The 14,008-nt window shown below is 40.7% G+C and overlaps 1 protein-coding gene across 2 annotated transcripts in view; it reads right to left on the minus strand.

Moving 5' to 3' along the window:
• Positions 1-7,586: 7,586 nt before the first annotated feature.
• The window catches only part of fignl2 (fidgetin like 2), an 18,363-nt gene continuing 11,941 nt past the window's right edge, over positions 7,587-14,008 (minus strand). For both annotated transcript variants that reach the window (XM_008413569.2, XM_008413570.2), the window contains exon 3: positions 7,587-12,779. In XM_008413569.2, coding sequence (XP_008411791.1) covers positions 10,735-12,779 — 2,045 coding nt within the window. In that variant the 3' untranslated portion in view covers positions 7,587-10,734. The remainder of the gene's footprint in view (positions 12,780-14,008) is intronic.

The raw sequence follows: 14,008 nt of genomic DNA on the forward strand, positions 1-14,008 counted from the left end.
AGTAGGATGTCGTAAAAAAAAAATTCGTTGAATAACTTGAAAAAGAAAAAACTGTCATGGATTTATTGCACACGGAGTAATATAGTTTAGATATTATAGAAGAAAAAGAACCATGCAGTAACTTACTGTATAGGTCCAGTGACACGAACAGCTTGGATTCTCAGTATCTCTACTCTTATTTCAGACCTTGAGACCTTGATTTACAAATATTTATTATTATTATTATTATTATTATTATTATTATTATTATTATTATTATTATTATTATTATTATTATTATTATTATTATTCATCCAGTTTCTGTATACCCTTGTCCCTTAGTGGGCTCAGGTGGGTTGCTGGCACCTATCTCCAGATTATTATTATTATTATTATTATTATTATTATTATTATTATTATTATTATTATTATTGCCTTACAAATTTCCTACCATAACGTTTCAGTGGGATTTGATCCATAATCCTTTTAAGGCTGTGGCTCTCGCTGTTGCTTGTGCAGCTTTTTCTACTACACTTCCTCCTTCCACACAACTTTCCATTACTGTTTGGACACTGTGTGAAAAGCTAACTTCCTTAGCGATGATGTCGCTAACATCTGATTGGTTTGCTTGCATAGTAAATTCACATTGCACCATTTATTTTAACTTGCGCAGGATGAGGATGACCAAAAAATATATTAATGTTAGGGCTAAAAAATGTAATATGAAGGGAATACATTATTGGCACGATTATTATGAAGATGTGCAATTATTTCTTTATCCATGTCTACCTTTTTAAAGGAAGTTTCCTTTTTAATCCCGTAATTTCTTGAAGTAGCCACCAGGGGGCAGTGACGTGCTGCATTTCAACACAACCCCTCCTGAAAAAGCGGAAGGAATACTCATCCCCCCCTGCCCCCCCCCCCAAATCCGTTAAATATAAAATAATGAGATAAGCGAGAACTGAACTGAACCAAAACATGGACACACGGTACCGCCAACTTCTATTCCTCTTAAAGATAAGAAATCAAACTATCTGTTAAAACTTCCCTGGTAAAAGAGGTCTTATAGAAAAATGAGCAGCATATAATGGGACTGACTGTGACTGTTTAAAAAAAAAAAACCTCATAGAAAGAAGATATTCTTGCCAGCAGATGTACTTTTTCAGTGAAGACAAGTTTATAGCTCAGCTTTTGTGTTTGTTTAAGCCATTCAAGCACATACAGACTGCATATAAACAAACTCTATTTATTCATCCTGTCATGGGTAAGAAATAAACCTCTCTATAAAATAAAAAGAAAAAATTCTGATACATTTTTCTATGTTTGAAGTCTTTCTCATGTTCTTCAGCACAAACACCGGCTGTTTTCCTCTTTGCTTTTCTTGAGCTTTAACTGACATATTTGAAGTTGTTTTGAAGGCCAGATGAGGATTCCTCAGGGGCCACCTCAGGCCCTCAGCCTGGGTTTTGCCCTTGTATGGCTGAGGCTGCTGTGTTGGCTGAGGTTTACAAATTGTGTGCATCAATGTAAATACTACGCATCATATTGCTGTTTTTTGTTGTTGTTGTTGTTGTTGTTGTTGTTGTTGTTGTTGTTGTTTAAAAATCAAATCATGATTCATTAGGTCTACTTAACACTTTCAAAAATATTCACATTGCAAATCAGCAAACAGTAGTTTGACTAAACTTAAAAATAGATGAATCTGTATTTGGCTGTCTGCGGTTTCATCTTTTGTACTTTTTTAAGTCATCCTTTCTAGAGCCATATTTACTTTGATTGAATTAATTATAGTACTAGTATTCACCATATGTTTGATATTAGTTTGAACAACACATATGGTAATCTTCAGGTTACCTTGTATGCAATAAATTAGCCACTGAAGTTTAACAGCAAGTTTCCATTTCTTTAGAATGATTAAATTAGGAACATGACCAACGCATGTAAAGAATTGGTCATAGTTGACACTTTATGCTTTTGTTCTCAATTATTATAAACAAACTGGCACCTCTGGTATGCATTCTAAAACACTAAAAAAAATGTTTGTCTTTACTGTTTTTTTTTTTTAAAGGAATATCAATTTATTTGCGGAAAATGTATTTAGCAACATGCAGTGGTGAGAAAAAACCCGGTTGCTTAACCTTGAATGTTTCAGACCAACAGAAAAACTTTACCAATAGACCAAAATGCCATTTTGAGTAAATTCCAATAAATGTTCTGTCTTTTAATCCTTAATTTCACATCCTTTTTTTCTTTCTTTTTACTGTTAATCTCTGAGATGGAGAAAAGTCAATTAGCTAGAACCTGTTTGACAATGTGAAGTAGACTTTAAAGCATCATGCCAAGGCCTAAAGAAAGCCTGTGGTAGATGAAGAACAAAGTAGATAGCATCTATCAGAGTGGAAAGATTTACAAAGTCATTTCTAAGGTTTTGAGGGCCTCAGCTTACTTCAAAATGACCACATTGACAACTCATCCAGAAAATGAGAGAAGAATCCAGAACAACATCTAATGTGCTGCAGACCTCACTTAACTCTCTTAAGGTCAGTTTTCAAGATTCAACAACCAGAAAGAGAGGCTTGGTAATGTTGACCTGTATGGCAGAGACCCGAGAGTAGAGCAAATGAAGAAAACACAAAGGCCTGTGCTACATTTGCCAAACAAACACAAACTTTCTAACTTTTCAGTCAAATATGGCGGTGGTAGTGTGATGATCTGGGCTGCTTTGCTGTTGTTCTTTCTCTCAGTACTTGGCATAAATCATTTTCAAAAAAAAGTTTGTTTGTCTGATATTCAAATCAATCTGATGACCTGAAACGTTTCAGTGTGAGGGGGGTGGGAGAGGAAGCAAAAACAGAAGAGAGCAAATACTTTTTACACCAATGTGGTTCCTTAATTAATGTTTCTGAGGAAAGTACCAACACTCTTAAGGAGGCCAAGGCCTTAGATAAACTTGCATCAAAAATGGTAAGTTTGACGTTGCGGCGTTAAACCTGAAATCAGATCAGTTCTTTGGAACCGCCTCGGTCAACATCTGTCTCTGCTGCAGCCGTCCCCTGAGGATACAGTTTTAATTGCTGTTGGACATTATCTGTTTATTCTCCCATGTATCTGTTTACTATTTATTTATTTTGTGATCACATTTTAGTCTTGTGGGAGAGGGGGGCGGCCCCAAGTCCTTCTGCAAGGACATTCCACCTGTCAGATCTAATTTCCTGCGAGTTTTGATGGAGCAGCGCAGAAACAATGCAGCTGCAGAGGATGGAGCTCTCCGTCTGAGACAGATTATGTTTACTATAGTTTCTTTTTTTTATGTTGATCATAAATGGGTTTATTATTCTGGAAGGAAACCAGAGGGGAATATGTAATTTTTAAACAATCCAGAGGAAAAACCTAATAAAACCTTAAGAGATTTTTTTAACAACATTTGTCAGATTTATTTTTAATTGCTAGATCTATTTAGGTGATTTCTGAAGAATTTCAGCTACTTGTTCACATCGTTGTCCTCGTTTCATTAAGGCAAACCTGTGCAGAAGTCCCACCATTTTCCGCATGTTGCTAGGTAAAGAGTCCTCCCTACATCTGGAACCAATACAGCTGTGCCTGCTATCTGCAGGACCAGGGGCGGGGAGGTTGCAGGCTGCGTTAGCGGAGGGTGAGGGGCCGGACTGGTTGCTACTTTGGCCCTGGGGGTCTGTGTGTCCCTGACTTCAAAATAGATTTGATTGCTAACAGCTGGCAGTCCTAACTCACCCGGTGTCAGAGCTCTCCTCTGATGTCAACCTTGTCAGCGTCAAGGCCCGCACAATGGAAGGCCAAAGGTAGAGAGGAGGACTGTGTCGCTGTGAAATGAGATTCAGACAGTGACTTTTTTTTTTTCCTTTGTGAAGGTTGTTGCCATAAATAACATTCAGGTTTTTTGGTCCCTGACAGAAACACTTCCTGCATGTGTTCAATGTGAGCAGCAGAAATTTAGGTTGAGTGCTTGCTAACAGCTGTTTAAACTGACACAATCAAGAATATCCGCAACCAGGAGAGCAGCTATGGTGCAAATTCACTCACAAGCAAGCAAATGACAACGTGTGTAAATAATGCTGAATTATACGGAAGTGTCCTTTGATATTCGCCAAGGTAAAAGTGTGGCTGAGCCGTGTCCTGCTATTCAGAGCCGCAGCCTGAGTAAATAGGACGGCGACTCATTAGCATCTTTTATTATCCAATTACAAACCCTGCTCGCCTAATTACCTCCAATCAGCAGGGAGAAGAAAAATGATTGACTTCCTGGAGGACAGGACTCACTTTGGGACAAAAAAAAGGGACAAAGTGTTTTTTTTTGTCATTTACTGAAAGTGAAACCAAATCCAGCTGCTTCTGTTACACTGTCAAAGTATTTTAAAGAGGTTTTCATAAATATCTTAAGGTAATCTCAGTTTTAAACCAATGTTAGACTTCAGCTGCCTCATCATTAAAATAACTCTGCAAAATGCTGGTGAAATAGTTAAATCCATTTGCATTATGTATGTGGACGTCCTACTAGTTTTGGGCTTTAATGTGGATCCATTAAAGCAAATACTTTGAAACAAATGTATTGAACAACTTCTAAAAACTAAAGTCTCTCCAGAAATGATTTCTTAATTTCAGAGTTTTCTCGTATCCACTCAAAATTGCTCAAAAATAAAATATCAGCTTTAGCAGAGAAACCAAACAAGATTTTCCACCATGAGGACGGTCCTTGTGTAGATAGACATTTGACCATTCTTCTTGGAGGAATTGGTAAGAGTTTATTTAAATTTGCTGGTTTCCTGCCACAGATCCAGCTAAACATTTCAATAGTGCTACAGTAAGGATAATACCAGGATCTTAATGTTATTTAGCTTCCTCTGTGCTAAAGCCAACAGCAAACAGGACAGTGATCCCAAACACTGACTGCCCTGACCACACAGCTCTGTGGGTTTTTACAGCCTGAGCTAAAAACTCACATTTGTGGCAGGAAACCAGCAACATTAAACAAGCTCTACTATAATTAAACCTAATTTAGTCAGTATGATGCCAAAACTTATAAATTGTTGGAAACAGCCTGTGCACATTGTGCAAGGTCTAAGAGACACTTTTTAAAATATTATCAAATATTATAGCGAAAATCTAAGATAAATGTGTCTGGAAACAAACAAACAAAAAAACACCTAATGGGCTACAATGCATTTAAGCTTCTTGACTCTGCATAGAATAGATCAAATCCACAATACATTCAATTCTGTGCATCCATATTAAATAAAACAAAAATAAAGGCACTGGAAAAAATGGTTAGAAACAAACATTTGGCATTAAAAATATATATATTCATGTTATTAAATTTCACTCAAGTTCCATCTTGGTCAAACTAAAATGAGTTATAAAAAGCCCCACATTTATTTTATTTTTTCCCTCTGATGAATGTATATAAAATTTCCCACTGGCATTTTTTATTTATTTTTTCTTACTTGCATTTAATACCTGCAACTATAATTTGAAACATTTTTTTTCCTTGTCGTCTGTCACGTTTTGGCCCAAACGAGGCTCTGCTGTTCAACCGATTCTGTAAATAGCTGCAGAAAAAGATGGGACGAATTCTCAAACAGCTGCAAAAGCCATTATCCTTCACTAGAGGATGAAGGGCAACTGCTGCACAAGGTTGCGATTATACCACAGCAATGCATCATTATTAGACAATTAATTACTTTTGTCATTAGCACCCTCAGCACCACTGTTCTGCCGGGATATTCGCAGGCGCAGATGTTTGGAGCTGCAGCTCTGCAGCAATGTACCCCGTGTCGTGCTTCGGCTGAACTTTCACTACTTTGCTTAGATTTATTTCACAACTCTCAGTTAGTTTTGAGTCTTTGAAAGATGTCAGGAAGGAACAGAAATAGCGCAGAGGGCAGGCCGCTGGGACGAGCTGTTGTTTACAGACAGTGACAGGGATGAAGGACCTCTGCGTTCTGGTGCCGGGCCCCGCAGCCTCGGGGGCCACGCCAGTGCTGCTTCCGTGGCCGCTCTGGAAGCTCCAGCATTAGCACACACACACACGCACACACACACACACACATACACATGCACAGATACGAACATGAAGTGCAAGTCCTCACAGGTCGGCAAAATGATTTGCACACAGAAGCACAAAGCAAGGCAGTTTTCTGTCTGCACCTTTATCATTCAATGAATACCCTGTTAAAATTCATCCAACACTGATTTACACCAAAATATAACTTATATAACTTTTGGCATGTGTAAAACTCTAAAATACAATACTTTTAGGGGTTTAATGTTTTTAATCCTACAAACCTAAATATTTAAAATACTGAAATATTTTTTGTTTACATCTGATAAAGAACCTGAATAAATAAGAAAAAGCACTTTTCAGTTGATATCAATTCTTAGTTTCAGTTTCAGTAGCCACGCCTAGACCTGATTTATTCCAGATCTGATCTAGACAAAATCTAGATGTAGATTTCGTCTAGATGTAGAATTAAAATATTACTTCAGTAGAACCGGTCTGACAACATGAAAAAGGCTAAAACATCTCAGAAAGCATTAATTGAAGAACAGAGGAGGAATAAAGTCACTAACATTGTTATTGAAAGTGTTACGAGGTCATTTTTAAGGAATCCAGCGAATGACAGTGAGACTGTGTCCATGTACAAAAAGAGTGCTGAAGTTCTACCATGTTACTCTTTCAGCACATTGACACCTCAGGAGGTCATACAAGAAACATCTGAAGCACTGCAGGCCTCACTTGAGATAAATGTTCATTTTTATCAGTAGAAAATAAATTGGATAAAAATGGGATGTTTGTGAGAGTTGCAAGAAGAAAACCTACAACACGAGGCGGAAAATAGCCCCAAATAATTATTTCAATCGGCCAAAGGCTTTTGGAAAAATATCAGCTGGAACTTTCTGTAGGTGTGCATTACATCTGGTTCAAAACTAGCAACATTTTAGAAAAAGAGCTTCATGAGAAGTTTGGGGTGAGAAGTAACTGTCTACGACAGTTTTCTTGCTTCACGACATGCCGTTTCTGACAGAACCATAAATTCTGCCTTTACCAGAATCGCCAGACATCAGTTTGTTACCCAAAGCTCAAACACTTTTAGGTTATTCAGCTGGAAATCCCACCTTGAATGACTAAGAAATGAAAATTTTAGAGTGGCCTAGTCAAAGTCTGGACTTAAATCTGATTGAGATGCTGTGATCTGATGTTAAAGAGGCAGTTCATGCTTGAAAACTCCCTACTGAAGCTGAAATGATACAATTCTGCAGAACAGAGTCGGGCAAAATTCCTCAACAGGAATATAAGAAACTCAACAGCAGTTATAGCAAAGACTTTATGTCAAGTAGATTACTATTAAACAAAGGGCCAAGTTGGTTTGGATAGCTGTTTTTGTTTATAAATGAAAAAAAAATGTCATTTTTGCTTGATGATCTGAAACAAAAAAGTGACAAAAAAGCAAAAGAAATGTTTGTTTTTTCAGCATAGATAAAATTAAAACTAATCAATGAAACATATATAACCAGGTAAAGTAAGCCTAAGAAAAGCAGAGACCTTGTGAGTGTGATCTAAATAAACAGCCGCGTTGCAATATTGACAAATTCTGTTTAATATTGTGTGATACTCTTCTCTTAAAATACAGTCTTTTCTGAGGTAGACTATTACAGTTCAAGAAACATCATTATCATTTTTAAAACAGACATCAAATAAAACGACATGAAATAAATATTTTCATGTACAATATGCTGCAAAAATGAGGTAGAAATGGTCACAGAAAATGTACAATAACCAAGAGAAAAAGTTACTGCGGTGGGCAGATTAGAAGTGGACAAAATAAAAGCTTGTTTTGGTGGACAAACTGTCGACAGAGAGAAGGAAGTGATTTCATTTCTGTAATTTAATGTGAGCAATTGTGGAAAAGTGTTTTTTTTTTTTTTTTTTTTTAATTTCCAAAACAGTGGGGGTCACTCTGATTGATCTGGCCGAAGCCACCAGCTGGTGAGGGAAGGCTGCTCTGAGATATAGGATTGCCGGGCATCAATCAGTCCACTTCCACTCCGGAGAAATCAGAATACGGGAAGTAGAAAGGGAGGAGGAGGGACGATGGGGAGGAGATTCAACGCCACATGGTCACTGGGGCCTGTGGCCGGGGGCAATCCACTTTAATGAGATTGTATTTGGGAAAAGAAAAAAAAAAAAAGAATGATGGGGATGGAGCGACAGAGGGAGGGATGAAGGATAGGGAAATATTACATCATCCTGAAACTTACAAGCCGCTTTGCCTGCAGAACGTTGACTGGGTTTTTTCCCGGCGTCTAAAAGGAGATATATTGCTGGATTGTCTACATGCCGGCTTATGCACAGAATAATTGTAAATAATCTTTGAGATGTACCGAAAGCCACATGCAACACCTTGGTCTGAACTACTAGTTGGGGTTGATATTTTAAGTAATTTTAATCAAGTTTTGGGTTCAGATGATGACTGTCAGTGCATTGGGGTTGGTTCTGTGTTTATTTATTTATTGAATTTAGAAATACAATTTAGAACCACAACACAGAACAAACTTACAGTTGCGGTCAGATTCCTTGGCACGCCTGGTAAAAATGTGCAAAAAGCCTTAAAATAAATCAATATTTTACTATAGGCTCCTGGTGATTCCATGCACTCAAACAAGAGACCCACAGCATCACTGATCCTCCGTCATACTTTAAGGCCTCTTAATATTTTTTGCACCGGACCCACCGAGAGTGTTTATTTCTTTCCAGCACAATCTTTGTCTCATCTGACCAAAGAAACAGCTCCAGTTAAAGGGTTAATACAAGTCCACATGTTTACTGACCTCCTAAGGAGCCATTTGGTGTGAGGGAAGCATCTAGCTGTTGTTATGGTGGCAAAATGCGTATGAGTCCTCATCCACCCAAGAGCCCAATAATAAAAAATGAAAACATTAAAAATGAGTCCCTTTTTTAAGTAAGCTAATATTTACACAAGGAGCCCATATTGACAGGAAATTTAATGAAAATCAAACAACTGATGGGATTGTTACCTCATGAACATAGAGGTTTTATATAGGACAATTCCAGGTTAAAAGAGTTTTATCTCAAACTTCATAAAAACTCCAATCAACTTAAAAAAGTTGACAAATTTGGGAGGTTTTTAGATTGGATGTTTCGAAATGTATTTCTGCGACTTAAAGCTAGTAGAATAAATTATTTTAAGGGGTTTTACACGTTTGCCAAGGTTTGCTGATAAATGACGTCTGTGTGTGTAGATGTGTGAGGAAAACACCAAACGGTGCATTTCCCAGCAGTTTGTCCAACAAAAGAAGAAATATTTTCTGTTTTCTACATTTCTCAAAGACAATCATCACTTCACCATAAACTACATTAAAAAATAAATGGTAAAAGAACTGAAACAAACGAAAAAAAAAGTATTTATATATTCATATATAATAATACATGGATTTATGGCATCAAATATCCTTTGAAATACCTGAATTACATTCAATGTTACTCTTTGTAGAATATTCAAGTTTCTCTGCTGAGGTACAAGCCCAGCCGCAGTGGGTTTTTCACGAGACTGTCACGGTCCTCCTCGCTCTTCTATCTCACTCTCATCTAAGACCCTAAGATTACATACATTCTTTATTTCATATTTCTGAGGTAAAGAAATTCTTCCTGAGCATTTCAAACAATATCACATAATACAAGGAAAAAACCCCCCCAAAAAAAACACAGGAGGAACGGAGGCAGGAAAACCAACACGATGTGGGACAAGCTGAATGCGCAGGTGTTGTTCTGCAGGTGGGAAACTGAACCTGATGAGGAATGTGAATCGTGAAGCAGGTTTTGGGTTCATCGTACTATATTTACTATAAGCACAGCGCAGTTGGTGATTAGATGGGTGAAGCACGAGAAGTGGTTCTGCAACGAAACATAAAAACACTCCACTTCAACAGCTGTATTCCAGGACAAAGGAGGCCCAGCTTCACTTGTTTTCTCCGAGAAGGTTTTTGTGTCATAGTTTGGTAAAAAAGCTATTGTGAATATCAACATGCTGCAATTTTTACTTTGTTACTACTAGTCAGTTTTGAGAAATTATCAGTGCTTTTTTTTAATTATTATTATTATTATTATTATTATTATTATTATTATTATTATTATTATTATTATTATTATTATTATTATTATTATGTATTTGGTTTGTCACGTTTTTGGTAAAAAAAAAAAGTTGCTGAAGTGTTGCTGATCCCAAGCCCTTTGAGCGACAATCCTATGACTACATTGACTGTAGGATAACATGGAAGTGGATTGGTAATAAATAGGATCCTGAGAGTAGCAGCCAAAGGGCGGATTTTCCAAACCCTGATTATCCATAATGTTGGACCACATCGCCTAGCAACAAATAACTGATTTTGTCCTGGACCCAGGCTAATCGAGACACCCCTCCGATTTCCCCTGTTGGCCAAATGACTAAAACCCGTTCACCTCACTTTTTCTTTGGGAAAACATCAAATATTATCAGTGTTCTGGGCAAAACAAACAGTATACCGTGTCAGGTTCCTGCCAGTGAAATAACTTTATCAGCGCTGCCCTTACCGTCGAGATTCTCTGGCTCTTTTGGCTGCATAATCAGTAATTAGGAAACAACAACAAAATATCCCCAAGGCTTTAAAATGCCGAAGCAAAAACAGGGTCGTAGTGCAGTCCGAGTACGGTGACTAGCTGCTTTCTCAGTGGCTGTACATCTTGCTCCACTCTATACAAGTGTCCAGGTCCTTTGTGGTGGTGTGTGGGCGCACCTTGCAAAAGGCATTCTCAAAATCTGTAAAGTCCGGAGTTTTGGGGGACGTGGTGAGGCCGTGCATGGCTCCGGCCGGGGAAGATGCTGAGGAGAGCACCTGCTGGCTCAGCTGCAGCAGCTCCCACACGGAGAAGCCCTCGGTGCGCTGCAGCACAGCGGTCATCTCCCTCTCACTCAGGGTGCAACCCTGAGGCGTCAGCGCCTGCAGCAGGACATGCTGACGGATCCCCATGTCAGGGAGGCTCACATAATACTTCTTGGCGAAGCTCCGGTGGACCGGGTCCTGCAGGAGATCTGGCCTACCAGTGGCACACACAAGAATAACCAAACCTGTGGGCCCCACCTGGATTTTCTCCAGAGTTGTCAGCAGTATCTGCCTCAGCCCCTCCTCCTCCTCCATTGCTTCCACCTGACTGAGCAGAATCACGGCGGGTTGCCGAGCCCCTGCCACCTGCAGCAGAGAACCCAGAATGTGTTCTGCTTCGAGCTTCCCTTTAGATGCCAACATAGGTCCGCTCACACGGTAGAAGGAAGCCCCCATCTGCGAGGCCAACGAACGAATCAGCGTCGTCTTCCCCCCTCCTCTGGGACCAAACAGCAGGACGGTTCTTGGCGGGCGCACCAATGGGCTGGGCCGTAACACGGGCCACAGCAGGTCCTCTTCCAGGGCAGCCTTGACGTGAGTGAGCCCAAACAGTTCGGTCCAGAGCAGTGCAGGGCTGCAGTCTAACAACTCTCCGTTGATGAGCTCCAGCAGTCGGGGGTCTGGGCTCTTCATAGCTTCAATAGGTGCAGAACACAACGCAGGGCGTTTGAGTGACTGGGGGCGGTGCTGTTGCTGGGTGAAGCCCTGCTCCGTCACCCCGTTCTCCCCCGTCATGCCTGCAGGAGGACTGTACTCCCCTCCGGCCCCATACTGAGGAGACACCAGGGGCTGAGAGGAGGGCTTGCTGGACTTGAAGGTTTGAGGGTCTGAGCTGCCTGAGCTGCTGAATCCATTTCCCCTGCACTCTGTTTTCTCACTCACTCCATAGGGAGAGGTTCCTCCAGCCTTCAGGGCATCATAGCTGTACTTCCTGTACCGTGATCGATCCCCACTGTCATCCTCCTCTACGCCCATTTCAAAGGCCTTCCTCTTTAATGTCCCTCCAGACTCGGATGCTCCGAGGTTGGCGCTCTGGTAGCTGTATGAGCCTCCAACCACTGTGGGCCTGGAGGGGATAGGGGTAGGAGCTGGTAGACCTGAGGGGAGGTACGTTGTGGAGGGATGACTGTAGCTGGGAGCAAGGCTAGTCTGGGGTGGGTATGTGCTGGGTGGGTAGTTATAAACTGGTGTGTTGGGGCTGTAGCTGGGCACCAGAGTGGGTGTGGGTTGCAGAGTGTGAAGGGAGGTGGGGGGAAGTGCTGCACTGGGCTGAGGACAGAACCCTGAGGAGAGATAGGTGCCGTTGTAGCTGGAGGGATACTCGCCTGAACCGCTGCAGGAGCTGCTGCCACTGTAGGCCGAGTCTGACAGATTACTGTTGACTACTGACACGCTGCTCACCCCAGGGAGGCCCGCAGATGTGGCAACAGTCTTGGAGCTCGAAAGACTCTCATGGCCTCCAGGAGGAACCAAAGGATAAGAGCCATCAACGTTGTGTGTGAGCGGCCAAGGCTCCAGCTCTGTCTTCTGGCCGTTAAGGCCCCCAAATGCCCCCGGCTCTGGGTACGTTCCCACCGTAGGAGGCCGGTCGTACGGTGAGTCCAACACACCCGCGTACTTTTCAGCGTAGCGCTTCAGGAGGTTTGAGGCTGTGAGGGCGGAGATGTCGTCGTTGGCCCAGGCGTAGTTGTAGGAGCTGCGTCCGCGGCCGGAGTAGAGATCCCCCTTGTGGGCTGGAGAGGAGGTGGTGGAGGAGACGTCCAGGTGCTGCTCGGGCCACTGGCTGAGGGGCTGGGCATGCTCTGGGTTCCAGTGCATCTTTAACAGGCCTGACGAGACAAGTCACAAAAAACATCAAATTATTTTACATGCAACTATGCCAAAAAACTTTAGACCGACGCTGTTTCTGGAGTAACTGTATTCCATGTTGAAAATAATGAAACAGTTTTACCTAGTTTTTTTTATTAATTATTGACATCCTCAAATTTATTTACTGTACTGAATTGTACAGTTTCTTTCTCATACCACAGATTTTCTTTCAAATATATCAACATAGTATAAGTCTTACACTTACATGGTTTTTTGTGTGTGTTTTCCTGATTAAAAGTTCAATTTTATAAATATTTTAAAGTAATGGCTGCCATTAAGTAATGGATGGATGGATCTTTCAGGTAATGGAATGGGACATAAGTCTTGAAATATAAAAAATGTTTTCCTTATTGTCTAGTCTTATCCAGATCTGGAAAATACTTTCAAACTTTACAGACTGCAAAAAAAAACCCTGAGTTGACTCCAAATGATACATAAATTGTACTGTAAGGCAAAAATATTGCAGCTCTGTGTATTCACTTTATCTTGCAGCCCTGCTCAGCAAATGAATGACTGGTTTTGGCAAGAAGGCAAACAATATTAATAAATCTTAATTATTAAAAAATATTTTAATATCATTGATTATATGTAGTTCTTAAACAGAAAACAGAATCAGCAGGTTGATATTTTACAAAAAAAACATGACTTAGAAACTGGTGGATCTCCGTTACTTTGACTATTGTGTATAACGAGACGTGATCAAGGACGCCTCCTGTGCCAAGAAGTGAACTTCCTCTGTCAGGAAAGGCATCTTTTCTCAGTGCTGCTGCCAAGTTTGGCAACAGAACAGTGTCAAATTTCCTAAACAGGGAGGGGGAATCTGAAAGGGAGGCACAGGAAAACACGGAAAGCAGCAGAAAGAAGGAGTGAAAGCAAATCAGTGGGATGCATGTGTTGTTTAGTAGTTTCCCAGCTCATGTTGGCGTAGCGATAAGACCCCTCCACTGTTCGCCCTACTAGTAGCATCTGCAGGTCTCCCAGAGGAGCTATTGTTATCTCCCAGTGCATGTTGCTGTGAATGCCTGCTCTCTCCGCCCCACACCCCCACCTACCACCCACGGATCCACCCACCCACCGTACACCACCGCCCAGAATGGCTTGCTGGACACAAGGAGGGAAGGAAAAGGAGGGAGTACGTGTATGAATGTGTGTGCGTGTGTGTGTGTGTGTGTGTGTGTGTGTGTGTGTG

The sequence above is a fragment of the Poecilia reticulata genome, linkage group LG7 (assembly GCF_000633615.1).
Source record: "Poecilia reticulata strain Guanapo linkage group LG7, Guppy_female_1.0+MT, whole genome shotgun sequence".
Lineage (NCBI taxonomy): Eukaryota > Metazoa > Chordata > Actinopteri > Cyprinodontiformes > Poeciliidae > Poecilia > Poecilia reticulata.